At 36.9% G+C, this 24487-nt stretch overlaps 1 protein-coding gene across 4 annotated transcripts in view; it reads right to left on the bottom strand.

Annotated features, from left to right (window-relative positions):
• CENPI (centromere protein I) overlaps nt 1-24487 on the bottom strand; it is a 78742-nt gene that overhangs the window by 40164 nt on the left and 14091 nt on the right. For all 4 annotated transcript variants that reach the window (XM_082377163.1, XM_082377164.1, XM_082377165.1 and 1 more), the window contains 14 exons: nt 20471-20519; nt 20159-20205; nt 16160-16249; nt 15693-15815; nt 15286-15453; nt 15016-15136; nt 13789-13880; nt 11836-11953; nt 11688-11752; nt 7760-7854; nt 4733-4868; nt 3717-3841; nt 2651-2699; nt 2303-2521 (listed from right to left, as the gene is read on the bottom strand). In XM_082377163.1, coding sequence (XP_082233289.1) covers nt 2303-2521; nt 2651-2699; nt 3717-3841; nt 4733-4868; nt 7760-7854; nt 11688-11752; nt 11836-11953; nt 13789-13880; nt 15016-15136; nt 15286-15453; nt 15693-15815; nt 16160-16249; nt 20159-20205; nt 20471-20519 — 1497 coding nt within the window. The remainder of the gene's footprint in view (nt 1-2302; nt 2522-2650; nt 2700-3716; nt 3842-4732; nt 4869-7759; nt 7855-11687; nt 11753-11835; nt 11954-13788; nt 13881-15015; nt 15137-15285; nt 15454-15692; nt 15816-16159; nt 16250-20158; nt 20206-20470; nt 20520-24487) is intronic.

Raw genomic sequence — 24487 nt, 5'->3', positions numbered from 1 at the left:
ACCGCGATGAAGAGTGGCCCCCACTTGCCACAACTAGAGAAAGCACTCACACAGAAACGAAGACCCAACACAGCCATAAATAAATAAATAAATAAATAAAATTTTAAAAAAAGATAGTTCTAAAAATAGAACTACCATATGACCCAGCAATCCCCCTACTGGGCATATACCCTGAGAAAACCATAATACAAAAAGAGACATGCACCACAATGTTCATTGCAGCACTATTTACAATAGCCAGGACATGGAGGCAACCTAAGTGTCCATCGACCGATGAATGGATAAAGAAGATGTGGCACATATATACCATGGAATATTACTCAGCCATAAAAAGAAACGAAATTGAGTTATTTGTAGTGAGGTGGATGGACCTAGAGTCTGTCATACAGAGTGAAGTAAGTCAGAAAGAGAAAAACAAATACCGTATGCTAACACATATATATGGAATCTAAAAAAAAAATGGTTCTGAAGAACCTAGGGGCAGGACAGGAATAAAGATGCAGACGTTGATTGACATGTATACACTGATGTGTATAAAATTGATGACTAATAACGACCTGCTGTATAAAAAAATAAATAAAATAAAATTTAAAAATTCAAAAAAAAGAAAAAAAAGACGCAGACATACAGAATGGACTTGAGGACACGGGGAGGGGGAAGGGTAATCTGGGACGAAGTGACAGAGTGGCATGGACTTATATACACTACCAAATGTAAAGTAGATAGCTAGTGGGAAGCAGCCACATAGCACAGGGAGATCAGCTCAGTGTTTTGTGACCACCTAGAGGGGTGGGATAGGGAGGGTGGGAGGGAGACGCAAGAGGGAGGAGATATGGGGATGTATGTATGTGTATAGCTGATTCACTTTGTTATACAGCAGAAACTAACACACCATTGTATAGCAGTTATACTCCAATAAACATGTTAAAAAAAAAAAAAAAGCAGATCCTGGATATCACCCCAGTTAGTAAATCAAAATGTCAGGGTGGAAGCAATCAAGGATGTATACTTTGGAAAAGCAGCCCGGGTACTTATGCTGCTGAGTCAGGGTAGAATCCCTGCTCAAGCCCTATAATTCTGCTTAAATTCCTCAAACATAGCATGCTCTAACATAGGGGTCCACAAACCACATCCAGTCCAATGCCTGTTTTTGTAAATAAACTGTTTATGCCCCTTTGTTTACTCATTGTCTATAGCCACTTTCATGCTACAACAGCAAGGTTGAGTAATCTTGACAGAGACCATGTGGCCTGCAAAGCCTGAAATATTTACAGTCTGGCCCTCCACAGAAAAAGTTTGCTGTCCCCTGTTCTAGCTTTGCACTTTTCCTCAAATACTGCTCCTGTCTTGACAAGCTCATACTCATCCTTCAAAACTCCAATTAGCATCACTTCTGTAAAGCCTGAAGTGGCTTTACAGAAGCCCCCCTGTATATTTTTTCATCATTCTCTGTACTTTCCCTATATTATTCATTATTCGTTATTGTAAGATGTCTGTTTAATGACTGCCTCCCTGACTAGATTCCAAGCTCTATGAGGGCAGTACTCAGATGCGTCTTGTTCACCACAGTGCCTGGTTCTTACATGAATATATTAAACATTTACTCAATGAATATCTCCCCCGTTCTATACACTTTTTTCATTTTGTTAGATTTCTCAATGTTCCAGTCTGTTCAGGGAATTCTGAATCCAGATTCTATCAGTGCATTTGTAATCCCATCCTGTTGTGTCATCCACACATATGATATGCACACCATTTGAGTTCTCTGAGTCACTGATAATGTTGAAAATGACAGGGCTGGTGTAAAGTCCTGAGAAGACCCCCTTGCTTACATACTGATATCAACCCATTAAATCAGCAGTCTTTGGCTAAGACTCCAACTCTAATTATAACATCATCTAGCCTACATTTTCCATCTTGCCTAGAAGGATTTTACTAAAGCTTCAACTTCACTGTACCCTTTTCTTACCTGGCACCACCTCTACCCAGGTAGAACTGAACTAATATTCACTCTCCCATCTTTCTCACAATTGTATCTCTTCTCACTTCACCTAACTGTATTGCAGTAATGTTCACAAATTTGTCTCTGCCACAAGCCCAAGCTCTTTGTAGGTAGAAACTAATTACTTAAGTTAACTTTGAATCCCCAGAGCCTAGCACAATGCCCAAAAGTTAGCTGATACTCAAAAAGTATGACTGAACACATGTCTTGCAATTCAGACACGCTAAATTTATGGCATTTCCTATTTCTGCCATCATAGTATTCCTATAGAAAATCTAAAGATCATTTAAATACTCTTACCTGTAGCAGAAAGAAAACAGCATAACTCAAAAGAGCAGGATGATGGACTAAATTTAAACTGTTTTTGTACTCTGCTACTGAAGCTTTTTCTAAGACTTCGGGGTCAATATATAATCCTTTCTGGAAGGGTTTGGATGTCCACAGGCAACCAACCATGGCTGTCAAATAGTGATTAAATTCTTGATAGGTCTTGCTGCTGAAGCTGAACTCTGATTTTGTCTATTGGGAAAGAAAAAAAATTGTCATTATCACCTATTCTCCCTTTCCTTCTTATTCCCAACAGATCATATATCTCTACACTCAATTTTTAAACAATGGTGATTTAAAACAGAGATTCATCATCCATACCTTTTGTACCAACTCATTTTTCTTTGCAGCAGTCAAATTTTTACGATACCTAAAGACAGAACGAAGAGAACTTTTACCATTAAATGCCTTTGATATGTAAACATAAACAAAAGTTTACATTTTAAATGTAAATATATGCACATACACAAATATCCAGCTGTCTATTTAAGTTTTTTTTTCCTTTTGTGGTACATTTTCCTCAAAGAATAAAAATTAATAGAGGCTCAAATATTGAGTTATACATTTAGGATAAGTACTTGTAAATTTAAGATATGCATTTAAGATATGACTCTGTAAATTATACTTCAATAAAAAAGAAAGGAAATGCTTTTAATGTTTCACTGTTAAAAATTAATAGAGGCTCAAAAGCAGTCACTGATACAAAACATATTACAAAACATATTTTCCTAATGTGGAAAAAAAAGGTGCAGTAGAAAGGATAAAGGGAAAACTGAGAGATGTAATCTTTTCTTGCCTGAGAACTATTCTAAGTAGCTTTTCAACATTTTAACCTTGGCATAGTCTCATAAGTTACGCCAAAAGGGTCTACACTTATGGGCTAAAAAGAGCAATTTCAGTCCATAAGTGAAAAAATTAGAAGAGATCAGAAATAATACTTACAGTTTCATATAATTGGTAATAGCTCCCCTTATCTCCCAGAAAATGTTCTTTTTACCAGAGAAGCTATGTAGACTTAAACCCGTTGTCAGTAAATGACTAATTATTCTTTGAGACACAGCAATGAGAATTAACAATGCTGAGTGCAGCGGTACCACTGCACAAAAGATCCTTAACTGTGAATTCTTTTAATCCATATCCCCCACAGTGACATTTTAAAAACACAGTTAAAATAGTCCCATGTTGGAAGGTCATTCCCGAAAGAAAGCCATGTTTCCTATTTCCAAAGGTCCTGGCAGAAAATGGATAACAATTTTACTGTATTTAATATTTCATTCTATTATATACAATAAACTTATTGTAGTATATTTATAAATTATTGTATAGCTGGAAAATGAAGATGGAATTATGATGTATTAACTCATAAAATGGTAAAAAGGCTTTGTACCTGTCCATAATGTAACAGAGCTGGTTCAGGATACTGGAATCCAGGCTGAGGAGTGCGGGATAGAAGACCCCAGGAGGAAACAACACCACCAATGGAAGGTTATAATTTATATATATGTCACACACCTTTTGGGAAGAATGACAAGACCAGTATATAAATTATTCCTCAGAACTTCTCAACCAACTTCACCCAAAGAATCACCACTAGAGAATAAGCAATAATATAACATCAGGTTTGAGCCTGCCTGATTCATAAATAGAATACGTAGCCACAACCTGCTTAAAAATGTATCTCACCAAACAGCAACCTTACAGTAGAGGATTATTTCTGCAAGGTAGTTATTAAAATCTTTTATTTTTTTCTGGGGAGAGATCTTAGAGTTAGGGAGAAAGGGGAAGGGAGCATTTCTTTCTTCTTAAGTCCTATAAATACTGAATTATCATATTAGTTAGCTGTCAACCTGGAAAACAAAGGAGCATGCTTCCAAGCAAATATAACACAAGACAACTAGGTATCAATGAAGGGAAGAAGCCAGGAAAACTGAGATTAGTGGGTACTTCCTAGATAATAGTTCTGTCTAGGTTGAATACTATAAAACAATAGAAGAGGACCAGAATCATAGGTACTGGGAGATAAGGCAGTTGAAAGGTGGGGGTGGAGAGCTAAAGAAATAAAAGGTATTTTTGTTTTTTTACCAGGGGTTGGAAATGTACAATGGATGAACAAAAAGTGATACTAAAGACAGACTTCTGTCTAGGGCCAGCATTATTCAGGGGAACGTCTATTAAAGTGGTACCTGGACTTCAAAAAAAGCATTTGCTTTTTCCACTTTGTTTTATGAATGTCAATTATTCAGGCCAGAATACAATCATTAACTTCAAAATACATAGCTTATCTCAAGTATGCTAATAAGGTCATAGCCCAACTTAATAGTTGTGCATAAAATTTAAACAATAGACTAGTAAAGCAAACAGCCATCACAAAAATCTAAGTAGGGAAAATGGGATGTATAATACCTTCTCATAGAAATCCAAAATAAAGTGCAGCAAGAAAGTACTGTTGTTTTCCAAGCGCATTGCAGTAGTGGACAGCCACCCTACATAGTGAATCAGTTTAGACACAGAGTTCATGGATCCACCTAAAGTTGTCTCTCTGCAATAAGAAACCAAGATCCATATTAGCAAAAGTCCTCACATTTTCCAAGCTAAAGCTGGATTAAATATACAGCAGAAAGTCGGTGGGAATTTCAGAAAACGATCAGTGCTCCAATGTATAATTCACATTTTTTTTAAACCACAGTGATTAATCATAAAACTATACAGCCCTCTAGGGAACCATTAAGATCAATTCATAGAACATCCCTGAGCAACCATTCTACTAGTAAATACCAGAGAAAGAAAGGATTAAGCTCCAGACTTTAGATAATATCACCTATGTCCAGGGACCATAGCAGCCAGCAAATTAGTTTCTAAGTACACAAATCCAAACCCAGTTTTGCCTGAATTCCTGAACTAAAATGCTGTTAAAAATATTTTCACTTATTTAACTGGAATTCAATTCTAAAACCGAATGAGTAAAATTTTTGGCATCTTTCATTCTTCTAGTAAAAACCAGACCTACATATTTTATATTCTTCCCAAATCAATGAACCATGTGTCTTTAAATTACACATGGGTATAATTAGTTCAATCCATCCATCTCCCCACCCCTCTCCTTCAATCCACTGTTGAGTGGATTAGGAAAAGACTGGGAAATGTGATTTCATAGCTTTACCCTCAGATCTAGGTAGCCAACAATGGTTATGCACAAGGAAAAAGGAATAGCATATAGTCTTAGAGTCTGAGATGATGATAACTCTACCATTACCCACCACCATGATGATTCAGTGCCAGAGCAAGCAGGGAAAGATTAAGAGACCGTTCAAATAGGTGGGCATACATACAGTCAGCCCATCACTTGCAAAACTGTACTTTATGATTTCTGGCAGCACCTGACAAAATGTGTCTGAAATAATTTGTAAAATGATGATTGCTCAGGTAGCATCTTTGAAAGTGTTTCTCCACAGGACACTACTGGCATTTTGGATGACACAGTTCGCCATTCAGGACTGCCTCCTACTCCCCACCCACTACAGAACATTTAGCACCTCTGGCTCCTACCTACTAAAAGATGTTAGCACCCTCTTCCCAGTCACTGTGCCAACCAAAAATGCCCCCTGGAGAGCCACTGCTGAGAATGGTTTCCCACCCTTCTCTCCTTGTGATCTACAACTACAATTTACTCCCTCTTTGACAGTCATATGGCATATGGTCATATGATGGAGACATAGCATTACACTCATATCTCCAAGACAGAAAAATTATTGAGAACTTAAGAGCTATATTATATAATGCCAAGTAGTATTATGACAAGCAAAGTTACCTACAATTACCTACAATTATTTATTTGTTTTAAGAATTTTAGAAAGCAGAGCCCCTTTGTAAATGCCCTCTCAAAATTTATGACACTAATTAAAAAGGATCCTAGGATTTTTAGAAAGAAAATATAGAAATTATAAAGCACCTGTATTAGGGTGCCTAAGACTTACACTGCAAATTGGCCAAAGATTATAAATGCAAACATACTATTCTTAATAGAATTGAGGTGTTTGAAGAGGTTAACTATTCAAATGGAATTTCTTTATGATAGTGGTTCTCAAACTTTAGCTTGCACCAAAATTATGGAAGCATTTGTTAAAACACAGATTTCTGGGCTCTACCTCCAGAGTTTACTTCAGTAGGTCTAGGGTAGTACCTGAGAATTTGTATCTCTACAAGACCCCCGGTGATGCTGATGCTGCTGGTCCAGGGACCACACTTTGAGAAGCACGGCTTTACAAGATACTTTCACTACTCACTAATGCTCCATTTCCTTCTAAAAGTGATCAGACATACACGATATATGGTAGTACTGCAATAATGAATACGAAGAATTAAAAAGTTTCCAGGCAACTCCCAAGAAGCTTCTATTCTCCTAACAAAGTAGGAGAGAACTATAGGGAAAAGAACATATAGAAAAATAGATCTGGGCTAATCTAACTAAGCCAACCACCAGCTACTTGCAGTTGGAGCTAAGGGATCCTTATTTTATAAAGTAAGAATGTGACTGATAATACAGGGAATTTGAACATCCATTAGATATTTGAACATATTAAGAACTATTAATTTTTTAGGTATTATACTGGTATCATTTTTCAACAGCTGAAATGATGTCTGGGTTTTGCTTAAAAAATATCTAGTACAAAGGAGGAGGAAAGTGAGGGGTGTTATAGATGAAAAAAAGTTAACCATGAGTTGATAACTGTTGAAGCCGGGTGATGCGTACATAAGGGTAACAATTGTACTATTTTCTCTACTTTTGAGTATGTTTGCAATTTTCTATAATATAAAAAACATTAATGTTAAAAAAGAATACAGGAGAAGCAAAAGACTCTAGGTAGAAAGAGTGAAAAAAACCTGATCAGGCAGTTCCTTGAAATTCAGTCAGGCTTTTACTTTCACTTTGAGGTTTCACATTTAACAGTAATGAACATAATGGAAATTCAGGGCTCTTTTTTAATTACAAAGTGAAAATAAATTAACATATATAAGCAAAATACATCAGAGAAACATAAAAAAAATCTGTATAGCAAAATTACAGATCTTCCTAGCCATCATCAAAATTGACTTCACATATAAGCAAGAATACATTTTATAAAATGAGCTAAACTGAATGGAAGTCAAAGTTGCAAGTTCTAACGTCAGCTGGCCAATGTTTTGCTATATTAACTCTTGCAAGTGACTCAGAGGCTTGGGGGTTGCTTTCTGACTTATAGAATAAAACTTGAAGAATTAACCTTCCTCACAGGATTGTGGGGAAGAGTGAAAAGTAACAAAAAACATTTTTTTTAGAAAAGTACAATTAAGCATTTGCATGAAGCAATTAGGTTTTATGCCACACTATTAATCCATATGCAAACAGTTTTGTAGAGATCAACTCTTATGGAGGGTTATAAGATAACTCACAGAGGACTGTTCATCACAGATTTCATGTGGATGTCCATAGAAAGCCACAACAGCCAATTCTGCAGTAGCTCTTTCAGACACTGAAGAACACTACACTGTGGACACAAAACAAAAAAATCATCAGACATACCATAGTGCTGAGAACTAACAGACTAAACCAGAGGCTTAGAGGTGGAAGGGACTGTGGAGATAACCACATCCAATTCAGAACCCAATAGCTGCTGCTCCAACCTAATTGGTCGCCAAGAGACAGATTAATGCAAGTACAAGTTTATTTTACCATTTTCTCTACAAGCCTGCCCCCAGCTTATCAGTGAGGAACAGACTCTTGTTTCTCTAAATTACATTCATTCATAACATATATTACATCACCCACCCCTTATTAGCTCCCCTCAGAGATCCTTTGAAGTTGCTACAGATAGGAGTTTGCCACCCTTTTCGCCTTGTGTCTACAACTGCAATTTACTCTTTTTGTTGGTCATAAAATTTATCTTCTGTGATTGTGGAAAACAAACAATCCTATAGTTTTTCCTTTGTCAGGCCTTGCCTTGATTTCCCAGGGACTCATTCATATACAAAAAATATTGTCTTGAAATAAGTGTGCCTGGAACACTTATAAGGATAAATCATAATATCTATAAATTTGAAAGCAATCCATACCATCCTAAAACCTAACACAGGAAACCTTTCTTTTTTTTTTTTTTAACATCTTTATTGGAGTATAATTGCTTTACATTGTTGTGTTAGTTTCTGCTGTATAACAAAGTGAATCAGCTATACGTATACCTATATCCCCATATCCTCTCCCTCTTGAGCCTCCCTCCCACCCTCCCTATCCCACCCCTCTAGGTGGCCACAAAGCACAGAGCTGATCTCCCTGTGCTATGCGGCTGCTTCCCACTAGCTATCTATTTTACATTTGGTAGTGTATATATGTCTATGCCACTCTCTCACCCTGTCACATCTTACCCCTCCCCCTCCCCATATCCTCAAGTCCATTCTCTAGTAGGTCTGTGTCTTTATTCCCATCTCGCCACTAGGTTCTTCATGACCTTTATTTTCCCTTAGATTCCATATATATGTGTTAGCATACTGTATTTGTTTTTCTCTTTCTGACTTACTTCACTCTGTATGACAGACTCTAACTCCATCCACCTCACTACAAATACCTCCATTTCATTTCTTTTTACGGCTGAGTAAAACCTTTCTTAAATATCCTTAATAAATGATGGTCTAGATACTATTTATATTTGAGTATCTCCAGTGATAGAATGCTTACTGCTACTTCATAGCACAGTTCAATTAATATTTTTTTAGGGACTTCCCTGGTGGCGCAGTGGTTAAGAATCCACCTGCCAATGCAGGGGACACGGGTTCAATCCCTGGTCCAGGAAGATCCCACATGCCGCAGGGCAGCTAAGCCCGTGTGCCACAACTACGGAGCCTACGCTCTAGAGCCCGCAAACCACAACTACTGAGCCCACATGCTGCAACTACTGAATGAAGCCCGCACGCCTAGAGCCCGTGCTCCTCAACAAAAGAAGCCACCACAATGAGAAGTCCGCGCACCGCGATGAAGAGTAGCCCCAGCTCGCCGCAACTAGAGAAAGCCCATGTGCAGCAACGAACACCCAACACAGCCAAAAATAGATAAATAAATTAATTAATTTAAAAAATATCTCTTTTTTTTTTAGAAATTGACACCTCACATTTAGGTTATAAATATGTTCAAGTTGAAAGCAACCTTAGAATCACCTAAAACAATCTTCTATTTTGGTGTCAATTTAACACTTGAAAAGATATTCGATATTACTATGACATATTCAGAAAATCTCCACTCACCTACTCTACCCCATCCAGCCTCCACATTAAAGGAAGGCATGAGATTCTTAGGTTTATGAGAAGGGGGCATGGGCTTAAAAAAAAATGGTTGAGAAGCACAGCTCTACACTCCTAAGTTATGGTCTCCAACTTCATCTGGGCCCTTAATGAAGCTCAATAATCCTTTTACTATATTTCTCTTCAATTAGCTCTCTCTCTCTCCCATTCTTTTTAATGGCGAAGCACATAACACTGTCTTGAAGTCCCCTACTCAATTCTGTCCTCTACAATGCACTTCCTATTTTGAGAAATTTAACATTTTTAGGCACAAGTATTTCAATTTCTTGCTCTTTCTTCAAACTGTACAAATATATCTACATGTCCACCTATCTCTACGTCCTCGTCCCCAATCTTAGAGAATAAGTAGTACCTCCCAACCTCTTACCACCCATTCAAGCAAATCCCTCTACCTAGTCTTAAACCAATACCTTCATGCTTTTTCTGAAACCCTGCACTGTCAATTATCCCTCATCTTTCCCCCATTTTCAACCTCTCCCTCTTGTCATCTGGCTCCTTGCATCCTATCTATAAACATGTGCAGGTTTTTCTCACTCTGGGGACAAAGAAGATTACAACCTTCCCTTGATTCAAAGTCCCACTACAGCTATCTCTCTCTCTCTCTCTCTCTCTCTCTCTACCTCTTCTTTTTAGCCAAACTTTTGGAAACACAGTCAATACTCATTGTCTTGTCTTCATTTCTCATCAACTCCTCAACCTCCACAATTTTGTTTTTACCCCCACACTCCACTGAACCTGCTCACAAAGGTAGCCAAGACCTCTGTATTATCAATTCCAAAAGAAACTTTTTTTTGCTCCATATCTTTCTGGACCCTCTTGGGATATGTAGCAACATTATCCCTTCACTCCTTCTTGATAGCCTGTATTCTCTGTTTCTTTGGCACTACTGTTCTCCTGGTTCTTTTCATACCTCTTGAAAAGGTTCCTTCATAGACACCTCCTTTTCAGTGAGAATTAAACAGTGAGCATTCCCTTGATTTCTGTCTTTGGCCTACTGTCTGTTTCCCTTCCTCTCCCCACCCCCCACTCTCAAATATAAATATATGCATGTGTGTATAAACGTATATATACTTATTAGGCTGGAACATATGAAACTGCCAATTGTCAAATATCTTTGACCTATTAGGTTAAACCCATTCATATGGTTTAACCTAATATTTACAGATAAATAGCGCTCTAGATTGGTGGAATAAGAGAAGAAATAAAGAATAACTGAATTAGAAGATCGGAAGAGAATCACAGAAAGTTGCAAAATGAAGTCTCTGAAAATGTGTTTTCTGGGAGAAGCAGTGTGTATTGTCACGTGAATGACATGACATGGTAAGGTAGAAAGTTACAAATAATATAAATAAACCTTGAATCGCAGTTAATGTGACAGGTAATTATAAAGTACCACTTGATTATGACAAACACTAACCAGGACAATATATTTCTCCTGTAAATGTGGCGAACAGTAAGTGATTTAAGGTGAAAAAAAGTTATAAAAGAAACATTACTTATATTGTCACTCTTTTCGAATAGGAATAACCATTCTATAAGAAAGTGGCTCTCAAACTTAGTCTGGAAGCCACAGTGGTCTTTTTTTGGAGCACACCGCAAAATAGTAACAACTTTTAATTTTATTATATAAGGTTGGAACAATTTTATTAGCAGAAAATGACTATATTATAACACATAGTGGGTGCTCAATATACATTTGAGAAATGAATAAGTGTATCTACAAAATTATCAACCACAACAATCAAACTAAGTATGCTTAAGTTATTTCCCAGTTTGTTTTTATTAATACTCATTTGCCACCTGTTCATTCACTTTGTCATCTGTTACAGTTCAGGAAAATTACATGTAACAAAACCTTAAAAACAGAAGATTCTACACATTAACTGTGATTTGAATGATGCAGCACCTCAAGTCCAGGTCCAAGCAACTCCTGTTACAGAACACTGCTATAGTGTGGGTTTGAAACTGTGTACCACCAGCCACAGACTAATATTTCCTATTGAATCTAAGCAAGACAATTTTTTTTTACCTTGAAATAAATAGTTGATGTAAAGAAGAGCCGTGATAGATGGTCAAAAAGAAGTGGTTTCACCTCTAAAAATAATAAAAAAAGTTATTCAATCCTTTTAATTAATATTACATTGAATTAAATGACTCCAAATTTTCATGATACATACCAGAGAAGCTACTAAAAGGAATCCAGCTCACAAGTTGAAGGAACTGTGATCGACAACAGAAGCCATCCCAGAGAGGAAGGCTCTTATATAGGAATGCTTCACAGGAATAAAACCCCTCCTGTAACACAAGTTGATAGTAAAACCTTGCATGCAACTCTTCAGCCGTAATTACTCTTGAAACAACCAGTTTACTTTGTGCTATAGTTGTTTTACCCTTAGACTAATTTTTTTGTCATAAATATAATTAAAAGCCTTGGATTAGGTGCCAGACTTTCTCATAAAAAGGATCAGATGATTAATATTTGGATACATTACCATCTTTATCAACATAGTTTTCAAACACCATAAAACTTTACCAACTGGAAAGAAGGTAAGAAGTCAAGTTATGGAATATTTTTAAAGATAAATGACACTGTATTATTTTGGAGTACATGATAGTCAATAGAGTGCATACAATGTTGTATAATAAGGCTGGAATTTCATTAGGGGCCATAGACCAAACCCAAACTCTGGGCAGCCCCATCTGGAGAGGCCTGAATGTCTAGGCTGCCTCTGTTTTTACCAGAGTGAAGATCCAGGGTTTTCCCTTTTAACTTTGTCGTCCTGAGCCTTAAATAGTGGCGTGCACCAAGACTCTATTCTGGACCTTCTTTTCATGACATGAATTCTCTGGACAATCGCATCTATAACATAGCTAAAACCACCACCTATATCATGAGGAGTCCTAAATTTCTGCATCTCTAGCCCAAATCTCATTCCTGAGCTCTAGACTCATTATCTAACTGCCTACTGGACCTCTTAGATATCCCACAGGCATCCTTCAAATCAAATATATCTTTCCTTCCTAGCCTGCTTTTCTTATATTCCCATCATCATCCTCCCAAGCAGGAAATCTAAAAAATCAACCTAAATTCATCCTTTTATCCTCACCACCGTTATCCACACCCAACTTCTAATTCAATGGTTTCACACCAAATCCTTAAGATTTATTCAACAAACATTTATTGAGAATCTCTTTTGTATCAGGTACCAAGTTGAACACCCATACATGAAGAAAAGTTAGACATGGTTCCCACCTGTCCAGAGCTCATGTGTGGAAAAACAGATGCTGAAAGTACCACGATACAGGCAAACAGAGAGCTAAGGAAGCACGTAGAACAAACATCTAACCCAGACTGAGTAAAGGCTTCTTGATGGTGCTGACACCTGAGTGGCAGCTTAAAAGTACAACTCAGGGTTACCCAGGCCAAATAATTAATTGGCTGGAACATATTCGACAATCAAAAAAATGTTTGTTGATTATAAGGACACAAGTAGTAACCCTATGAGATTTATCTTACTGGCTAATTCAATTAATTTAATGTATTCAATTACATCTTCAGTTTGTTCTCTTAAATTATAGACCTTTCTCTCTTTTTTTGGGGGGGTGGGGGGCTCACGGGATTTTAGTTCCCCGACCAGGGATTGAACCCAGGCCCTCGGCAGTGAGAGCGCTGGAGTCCTAACCACTGGACAGCTAGGGAATTCCCTAGACCTTTCTCTCTTATTTGCATAATTTAACAAATTCTTTCTTCAAATCCAACAGTACAAAGATAAACGACAGTGCAACTTGGCTCTATTTATAATGAATTTTGAATTGAATAGATATTGTTTACAAAAGATGTCAAGCACTAAAGAAAAGGTTTTTAATGGATATCTAAATAAATTAAGAAGTGGTGGGACTTCCCTGGTAGTCCAGTGGCTAAGACTCCACGCTCCCAATGCAGGGGGCCTGGGTTCGATCCCTGGTCAGGGAACTAGATCCTACATGCCTCAACTAAGAGTTCGCATGCCACAACTAAAGATCCTGCATGCCACAACTAAGACCCAGCACAGCCCAATAAATAAATAAATTAATAAATAAAAATTTTTTTTTAAAGTGGTGAAGTGTGTAGGAAACAAGCAGAATCTTACTTGTAAGAAGCATTCTGCCTTGAGGATAGTGTCCAGGAAGTTGGTAAATTCTTTTCCATGTTCATAATTATTCACCTTGTACCAAATACATTCTAGAACAAAAATATTAAACATAAGACTCCGGTTGCACAACAGTAAAAACTACACAAAACATAACCACCACAACTCTAAAGTGACAAATAAATGACAAATATAAACAAGCTATCTGTCTCATACATCCTAGCCAACTCACACTGGAGACTATAATATACATGTGGAAGTGATAGTGTGATGTTTCTCAAGAACTTGGTAATAGAGGGGGAAAGCTTACAGTGAAAAAATAAACTAGTAAATGTCACATATAATGAATGTGATTAGCTTTATGCCACACAGTAATCCAAAAGACTGTAAGTGTATGAATTAAAAGTTTGAGAATGCCTAAACTTCAATTAGGGTGAGCTGGGGGTAATCTAAGGGTGGCAGAACTTTAGTTAGTGGAAATCTAACAAACTGTATCATATCCTATGTAAAGAAAGACTGAGTAGGAAAAGGAGAGTTATCCTGGAACCGACTAAAACTGACCTTAAACACTTGAAGAGTCGGGATTTACTTATCCAGGAAAGAAATAATCTGGTGAACTCAATACTATGTTTAGAGAAATCGACCTCCTTGGAGGAATGAAATGATCAGGCTTTACTATGGCCTGGATGAAAAACTCCCTCACTGCCTTTTCCTTCAGTTCTATAATTAAGAAACTTTCTGATGACTAATGTGGTCCCCATATATATTGATAGCAGAGAGGAGCTATTCTAGTCGGCAAACATGAACATTTTGGTCACCAGAAAGAATTACTTCTATTATGAAATAAAAAGTTGACATTCTGGCTTACACAACAGTCTCTGAGTTTGGTTAGCATTAATCTGATGGTTCTGGGGGCTTAACAGCAAGTTTCTGAACATACAAAGATGAAGAGGCCTTGGACTGTGACAGTCATCAAAGTGGAGCCACCCAGTGAGTTTTGGTGGCCATCCAGCAGTGTTTCCTTAACTATACACCTCCTTTCTTACTACCCCTTAAAATTACAGCAACAGCAGCATTCAGGCTCTGAATACATGATTACCGGAAAAATAATTACAGCATATGAAGGCTCCTCCTGTCTAGAAGTTGGCACCCTTTTAAAAGAAACCCATTTGTAAACCATCTTATTCCTTCTTCATTCATCTAACACTTCTAAGTATAAATTTTTACCTTCTTGTAATGTTTGACTCAACCAGTGATAGAGCCTCAGTAAGACTGACTCATCTCTGACACAGTTAATATAGTGTAGTAGCAGAGAGTTGTTCAGCACTGCGCCCATCTGAGAAGGCAGCTGCAAAGACAGAACAATCGGTCAACTGTAAGTATATAAAAAGGAGATCAGAGCAACAAGGAAATCATCAGATAGGAAATATATAACAAAAATAAAGGCCATGAAGATCAAATGGAAAATGCAAATAAGCACATGGTCCAGTCACATACCTCTAAGCAATGGATGTTCTGTAAGAGTTGAGGGAAGCTTTTAAGCTGTTCCAGTGGAAATGATCCATTGCTACTGAAATAATCAGAAAGATTCATCCCCTTTTTCCCACTTTCTTTACTGTAGTTACGGGAATTTAGCACTGGTATAACTGAGTGAGAATTCCATTTCTAAAAAAGAAAGATAATAAAACAATCTATCAATGGACTAAGCAGATTACAAACTGTAAGTGTAAAAGCACTTGTTAAGGTGGTTTAATGAAAGGAGTCTGAATATAGTTTGCATAGAATACTGGGTAATTAAAATGTACTTAAATATCTATAATCTCTTCCAACATCTGAATGGTTATTGTTTGAATTTAATAAAAGAAGACTGTGCAAGCAAGTCACTTGGGGTTTTAGATACTTACTCTTTTTACAGGATGGACATTAGCTAACATCAACTTTAGAGGTTCTGGAGGAAGTCCCTGATTCCTTTGCCTCACAGCAAGTAGAGCTGTCTTCCACAGATTCTCTGAATTCTTAAAATAGATCTATAAATTTGAATGTAAAGTACATGAGAGGAGGTATCCATAAGTTGGAGCAGCATAAAACCTAAAACTCTTCATTAATTCAAAGTATATTGATTATGAAATGTTTTACACCCATGTAAATCCATTTAAGTTTTTTTTTCTAATCAGGAATCTATTACATTGAATGGAATACATTGAATGGAATCAAAACGAAGTGCTAATCCCTAAAAAAACTCAGAAACAGTGCCACAATATTAGATCTTAAAACAGTATGCTATAAACATTTTAGTCCAAATCTATAAATTAACTTACTCAAAACAACATATTTCTATCTCGATATGACTTACTGCTCCTTAATCCCTTACCTTCTTCCTCATAGGCAAAGATACAGAAATCAAAGTAGGAACAAAGAATTTATATAGTGACAACAAAGCCTGGAGATGAGGCTGCATTCCCTGAAATAAAATAAGAGTTTTCAATTTTCAATTCTGTGGCCAGTAAGAAAAAAAAAAGTAACAATAAAATAAAAAGATTAAACATATATTCAGACCCTAATTTTATTATGTGATATAGCTATAGGAAGATGCTATAGAAAATCAAGGAATAGAAACTCAAACATTTAAATCAACTATCATAAAGCAACCCTCGCCAACTTGTCATCTTCTCTTTTATGACCTTTCTCCAGATTTTACTTCTTCCTTATATTTTCTCTCTTCTTCTCTGCCCGTGCCTTAGGCTTACCAGTCATATCTGCTAGCATGGCTTACTCTCACTAGTATAATACTCAGGACTCAAAGTTTACTCATTCTTGATTTAGACAGGAAGGTGGAAGGACAAAAAGGGAAGCCAAGAAAACAGAGCAAAGGAAATATTAATACCTTAGCATCATGATTCTTGGAAAATTCACTAGGATATCTAACAATTGATATGCAGAAGTCAAACAGCTTGATATAACTGAAAAAGTCTTTACAAAAACATTAATTTTATGACAGAAGTCCTTACTGCTGGATACCTGTGTTTGATATATCTGGCTATCCAGAGGAAGCATACCACTAAAATTCCAAGGAAGAAACCAAACTGTTTTATTATATTACTATTTTGTTGAATCAAATACTATACAAAATAAGGAAGGCAGAAAATGGGGACTAGAAATACAGTATTCCTATTTTATAATAGCTTCCTGATATTAAATTTATGATAACAAAACCAAAATGACCCAGGCTATCTATGCTGAAATATCTTCTGATCTCTGTACTCATTATCAATTAGTATCAGAGTGTTTGCTTTGAGTTGGAATGTTTTTGAAAGAGCAAATATTTAGGAGTGGAGAGACCTTTAGAACTTATTGTCTAGTTAACTAAACCTATCTTTATTGTTAAAAAGTTAACACTTTCTTAAAAGAAAGAGAGAGAGAGATTTCTAGTTAAACATGGCATACTGAACATACATGTTTAATTCTGGGTCCTCATAAAACCCCACTAAAAAGTAAAGGAATGGAAAAAGGCACAAAGCACAAGTTCAAAGAGAACAAGAAGGCAGACAATAGCACATGTGAGGTCTCAACAAGATTTCGGAACCTCAAATGAAGATGGACAAACAATAACCAACTTGGCAGAACAGAGAAAACGAAAGCTAAGGCAGCAACAGAAAAAGCCTCAAAAGCAGCAGATTCATGCTTGAGAACTCCCAGAAAGGCTCAGGAATTTGAGGGATCAGATACCTCTGAAAAGTGGAGGTGCAAGAGGGCTGAAAAACAGAAGGACTGGTTGAAAGCCTACATAAGAAGCAGTTAGAACCCCAAATTCCTTCACTACACTGGCAAACGTCAGGGTTTTACTCACTGAAGATAAAAGCTGAACTCATACAGTTTGCAGAACTGAGGGAGTGTACCAGAACCTTTCCCCAATCTTTTCTACTGTTTAAGTCCCAGAGTGCTAGTAGCCAGGTTTATAGCCCTGTGACAAGTAATTTTACATGCCAACTTTGCTAGGCCATGGGGTACCCAAATCAAATGTTCTGGGTGTTTCTGAGGGTGTTTTTGATGAGATTAACATTTAAATCGGTGGACTCTTGAGTAAAGCAGACTACCCACCATAATGTGGGTGGGCCTCATTCAATCAGTTGAAGGCCTATACCGAACAAAAAGACCAGCTCCCCCAAGCAAGAGTATTCTCCACCAGACTGCCGACTGCCGATGAACTCAAACTGGAACATCAGCTCTCCTGGATCTCCAGCCTGCAGGCCCACCCTGCAGATGTTGGACTTACGAGTCTCTATAATCATGTGAGCCAATCCCTTATAAAAATCTTTCTCTATATATACACACATCCTAGTGGTTCTGTTTCTCTGGAGAAGCCTGACTAATACAACCCCTAGTCAGGAAACAGGAGAATTTTTTTTAAATTTTATTTATTTATTTATTTTTTGGCTGCATTGGGTCTTCGTTGCTGCACGTGGGCTTTCTCTAGTTGAGGCGATCAGGGGCTACTCTTTGTTGCAGTGCGCAGGCTCTAGGCACGCGGGCTCAGTAGTTGTGGCACATGGGCTTAGTTGCTCCGCGGCATGTGGTACCTTCCCAGACCAGGGCTCGAACCCGTGTCCCCTGCATTGGCAGGTGGATTCTTAACCACTGCGCCACCAGGGAAGCCCCCAGGAGAATTTCTTAGGAAAAGTGACACCATCATCTGGGGGATTCCCCAATGAAACATCAAGATCCTACAATGAACAAGTCCTGCTCACGTACACAAGTTTCCAATGACCATTTTAGTGCTTTACTATTAAATATGGGCAAACAAGGTTTACCAGGTATTTGAGAAAAGCCTCTACCATGAAAGACCAAACAAACAAGAAAGGAACTCTGAGGAAACAGAGACAAAGCTCGGAACAGAAAAAAAAAAAAAAATCAGCCCAAATCACACAGGTTCATGCCTGGTAGAGGGAGAATCCCAGAAACCACCCTTACCCACCTTCAACATGAGACCTAACTCCCCCTTCCTTTTCCAAAGACTGCTCTCAAAGGGCCTGGTGCATATAAGATAACAATGTGCCTGCTCCACTTCCCACCATTCATGCTTGCCACCAGAAAGACAATTTCTCTGTTTTGTGTCCATCATGATGGGAAGTTATGGGGCACGGATGGGTATAGAGGGGACACATGCCTCTGCAGGTATCAAAAATTCACATACCCAATACATTTGCTTACATGGGCTGATTATGCCTGTTACCATTTTACATGTTCAGTTACATGTGAGCATGGCTATGTCTTCTAGGCTCGGTATTGTTGGATGTGATCAAAGTCACCGAAATCCAGCTTATCAAAACAATTTTATGAATGTATCTTTATAAATAGGCATTGATAATGGGGTAATTTAGTAATGTACTATATAGAATATTAATAATGAAGCCATATATTTAATGTCTGGGTTAAAAATTTTTAGACACTGTACTGAGTCATTTTTTTAACTTTAACATATACTTGTCTCAGTTAATACAAATCAACAAGATCTTATTTATGGTAAGATTTTCTTATTCCATTGAAATGTTTTGCTGTTAACACGGAAAAATGTACATCTTTTTCATAATTCTATTGATGTGAAATAAAATTAAATTTGGACAAAAACATTACCATTACTATCCTCAGAGAGCTACGAGAAGATACTGCACCCAGAGCGCCAAAATAGGAAGCTATAAAGCAAGAACAATCATTGAATTGTACCAACAGGAAACCTCACAACGGAGAAGCACACATGTGCACATGTGTTTGTGTTTTTCATGAAATTTGAATGCCTCTACATAGGTTGCGCAGGCTTCAACAGTTAGGCATAGGCACTACAACTTCCTATTGTTTTACACCCAAACCTTCACAGACTTCTGTTACCTGGCAGGTATAGTGGAAATAACAATGCAAGAGAGCTGTAAGGACAAGAGATAATAGTAAGGGAATATACTGAAGTTTAAGTATCCAGAAAAGAATGCTTTCCTAGATCACAGCCACAGAATAAATAAGCTAGTCACTTTAATAAAATAAAGTAGTCATTTTTGACTACTCCCTAACACTTATTTTCCAGCCATACCAACCCAGTTCTGTAAACGGTTTCTGCTATTTGGTATCGACCTGGCTTTGCTCATGCTGTTCCCTCTGCCAAGAGTGCCCTTCTCTTCTTTCCTGGCCTAGTTAAATTCTACTCACCATCACCACTCCTCCTTGACCCCAGTCTGATTCTGATTTTTTATTTTGTTGACTGACCTCCCCAGGCAATTAAGTTCCTTGAAGGTAAACACGCATTCGATTTTACATCCCCAAAGCCTAGCTCGGTACCTAGCACAGAGTACACTGGCCAGTTTTAGGTCTTTTCAGTACTCACCATTTTGGCCTGAAGATCAAGCAGTTTTCTCACACGAAATGGTTTGACTAGAAAAGGTAAAGAAAAGAAGTACTAGTCTGTGGTTCAGAATAAAAAGAAACCTTGTTCATGTAGCTTCTCCTTACAACACATCAAGAATATAATTACCCTGTTCAGTTAAGCCATTAAGCAGATGCTCTTAGATAAAAGTACTAAAAAGAAATCCCACAAAACCCTGTCATAGAACTAATGCTAACAGTTAACTTTATAAAGGCAGATACAAATGCTAATTCTACAGAGTGAATGTAATACAACTGGAATGAAAATACTCACCATTCTCTTTTTTGGTAAGTAAATACAACAAATGGCAGACATAAGGGCACTGTCAAAATATAAAAAATAAAAGAAAAAAAATGACAATATATCTTGACCGGGGCAACAATGCATTTTCCTCAAATGTCAATCTTATACTAAGAAAAAAGGCTTCGGGATTTCATTGAACAATAGTTTTACAAAGCTTCTTTTTCATACTACATAGTAGTGATAAAAAAAAAAACAATAGTTTTAATTGGCATCCCTTTATGCCATTTTAAAAGTTATTTTTGGAATACAACAACAATGCAGACAATTTGAAAACCAGAAAAAGATTCTTTTACCTAACAAAAATTCATGTATTCCTTCTAGTAGGTCCGTATTTATTAAGATACAAACTTAAAATTTTTATCCTGATTTCCCACTTAGAAGTATTTTCCCATGTTACTTGGTCTTCAAAATGATCATTTTCAATGATCTTAATATTCCAGTGAGTGGATATACCAGAATTTAATTAATCATTTAGCCCTCAGTTTGGCAAATATCACATAATAAATTTGTTAAACTACTAAATGATTCCTTGGTTCCCTTATACCACTTCATTTTGAGCGTCCATTTGTTGAGGTTTTATTCTAGGTCAGGGGTCAGCAAACTACAGTCCACCTGTTTTTGCAAATCAAGCTTTACTGGAACACAGCCGCAGTCACTCATTTATGTATTGGCCATGGCTGCTTTCTCGCTACAACAGCAGAGCTGAGCAGTTGTGACACAGACTGAGTGGCCTGCAAAACCTAAGATATTCACTATCTGGCCCTTTACAGGAGAAGTTTGCTGATACCTGTTCTAGAAGAAAACTAGAGTAGAATATCTTCAGGACCAGCAGGTGGCAGTGTTTTACTTTCATTAAAAAAAAAAAATGATAACCATAAAATAAAACATTAAAAAAACGCCAATAAATTAGAGTTCATTAAATTAAGAATATCTGTTTATCAGACAAGGAAATAATACTCTATTGCAGGGATGGGTAAACAACAACCTGTGGGTCAAATCCAGCCCACTGCTGGTTATTGTGAATAAAGTTTTATTGGAACACAGTCATTCATTTATGTATTTATTGTCTGTAGCTGCTTTTGCACTACACCAGCAGAGTGAGTACTTGTGACAGAGACAGTATGGCACTCAAACCTAAATATTTACTACCTGGCCCTTTAAGAAAAAATTTGCCAATACCTGCTTTAGATGTTAGGAAATTGAAAAAGTAAATTATTAAATAGGACTAGAGAAGGCAACAAAAGCAAAGATTTTCTTTAAACAAACTCATATTTTAGTAGTCTTGATTCTAAATTTTGAAGTACAGCATTCCATATTGCCACTCCTTTACTTAGAAATGGGTTGATAAAGACTGAACATACTTGTAATAAGCGTGGATTTATATATAGGATCTTCTTGTTTTTAAGGGAAGAATACATGTTATGACCAAGTCTGCCACATTGTACACAAAACATAGTAACTTTCAGTAAAAAAAAACAAAAAACAAAAAAAAACTCACTGCCTCACATCCCTAGGATATGAACCATTAGCAATACTGCTTATCATGTTGGGTATGAAACGAGTGCCACCCTAGGCCCCAGCATTCTATCTGACGTTCTCCTTTAATCACATCTAGAAAGGAAAAATTCATGTGCATCTAAAACTTTACAATTGCTTTTCTGGCAAATAGTTAACCACCACATCTCAGTCACTACAGAGTCAGGCGCCTGCCAAGTTGTGACTTTTAATGCTTTTAAAAGTTAGGATCCCTATTTCTTGATCTGGGTGATGTTTATACAAATATGTTCGGTTTATAAAAATTAATTGAGCTGATCACTTCTAAGTAATTTTGTGTATGTATACTTCAATAAGTATTTTTTAAAAGATAGAAAAAAAGAAAAGCAAAGGAAAAAAAGCAGGCCCCCTTCCCCCCGTGCCATGCTGAGCAAGAAACTCTCTCGTCAGCATCATGAAAACTACTCAAGTATACTGCAATTATTTGACAAACATTTATGAATAGTTCCTATTCATTCATTCACTCATGAAATAAGTACTTATTAAGCAGTGGATAAAACAGACAAAAAGGTCTGCTCTTATGAAGTTTACAATACTAAATACCTGGGTTATAAGAGGCTCAGTCCCTGCCTGGAAGAACTCCTAAGTATGTATCCAAAAGAATTCTAAGCAGGGACTTGTACAGGCACTTGCATGCCAACGTTTACTGCAGCATTATTCATGTTAGCCAAAAGGTAGAAACAACCCAAGGGTTCATCAACAGATAATGAATAAACAAAATGGGGTATAAACATACAATGGAATACTATTCAGCCATAAAAATGAAGTTCTGACACATGCTATAACATGGATGAACTTGGAAGACATGCTAAGTGAAAGAAGCCAGACACAAAAGGACAAATACTGGATGATTCCACTTATATGAGGCACCTAGAATAGGCAAATTCATAGACAGAAAGTAGATTAGAGGTTCCCAGGGGCTGGATGGAGGAGGAATGGGGAGTTATTGCTTACTGGCTAGAGAGTTTCTGTTTATGGTAATACAAAAGTTTTGAAAATAGATAGCAGTGATGGTTGCACAACATTATGAATGCAATTAATAACAATTAATAATACTTAAAATGAATAACACTTAAAAATTCATAACACTTAAAAATTCATAACAATTAACAACACTTAAAATAGTTAAAATGGTAAATTTTACGTTATGGAAAAAAGATAACAGGTTAAAAGAATGAAGTACTAATACATGCTGACAACATGGCTGAATCTTGAAAGCATTATGCTAAGTAAAAGAAGCCAGTCAAAAAAGACCCCATATTAGGGACTTCCCTGGCGGTCCAGTGGTTAAGACTCCGCGCTTCCACTGCAGGGGGCACGGGTTTGATCTCTGGTTGGGGAACTAGGATCCTGCATGCTGCGCAGGGCAGCCAAAAAAAAAAAAAGAAAAGAAAAAGAAAAAAAGACCCCATATTGTATGATTCCATTTATGTGAAATGTCCAGAATAGGCAAATCTCTAAAGACACAAAATAGATTAAGAGTTGCTTAAGAACCTCTAAATAGGAAGATGGGGGTGATAGCTAAAAGGTATGAGTTTTTTTTTTTTAATAAAGTGAAAGAATGTCACAATAAAGCAAGTCACACGAATTTTTTGCTTTCCCAAGGGGTATGAGATTTTTGAGGTGATGAAAATGTTCTAAAACTGACTCTGTTCATGGTTGCACATATCTGTGAACATACTAAAAACCAGTGGATTTTACTTTGAGTGGACTGTATGGTATGTGAGTTACATCTCAACAAAGCTGTTTTTAAAAAGTATCCAGCGAGAAAAGAAATGACATACTACAATTAGACTGATTTGACAACAATGGAAAGGAGGTGCCAGTGCAATATTGTCAATGTCCTGAGAGAATTTCACTGTCACCCTAGAGTTCTACACACAGTAGAACCAATTTTCAAGAGCAAGGGCATAGTAAAGACATTTTTAGGCAAAGACAGAGTTTACCATCAAAGATTCTACTGAAAGAATATTCTAGAAAACGAGCTCGATTGAAGGTCTGAGATGCAAAAACAAATGATGAGCAAAGATATTGGCAAATATGTGGGCAAATCTAAACAAACACCCACTGTGAAGAAAATAATAATGTCTACTGTATGTGTATGTGGAGGAGGATGGAGAAGAAAGAGCCAGAACTAAAACCAGATAATAGCATATAATCTGGGAGGGGTGTGATCAGAGTTAAAGCATTCTGAGGTCCTTGTATCATTCAAGATGAAGGTAAAGATATTAGTTACCTTTGGACTTTAAGAAAAAAACATTAAAAATTTAAACTGAGAACATTATAAAGTTATTAATTCATTAAAAAATAATAAACCCATTATATGCTAGATGACATATTTTCCAAAAAAATAACTACATTTTCCAAACAAAAGAAAAGCAGTAAGAATGATGACACTGTCTTACATTTTACACTATATATGCATGTTAAAAT

Source organism: Balaenoptera borealis (genome assembly GCF_965194805.1).
Source record: "Balaenoptera borealis genome assembly, chromosome: X".
NCBI lineage: Eukaryota > Metazoa > Chordata > Mammalia > Artiodactyla > Balaenopteridae > Balaenoptera > Balaenoptera borealis.
Note: the sequence above shows the minus strand (reverse complement) of the source record. Positions and strands in the feature narration are given on the sequence as shown.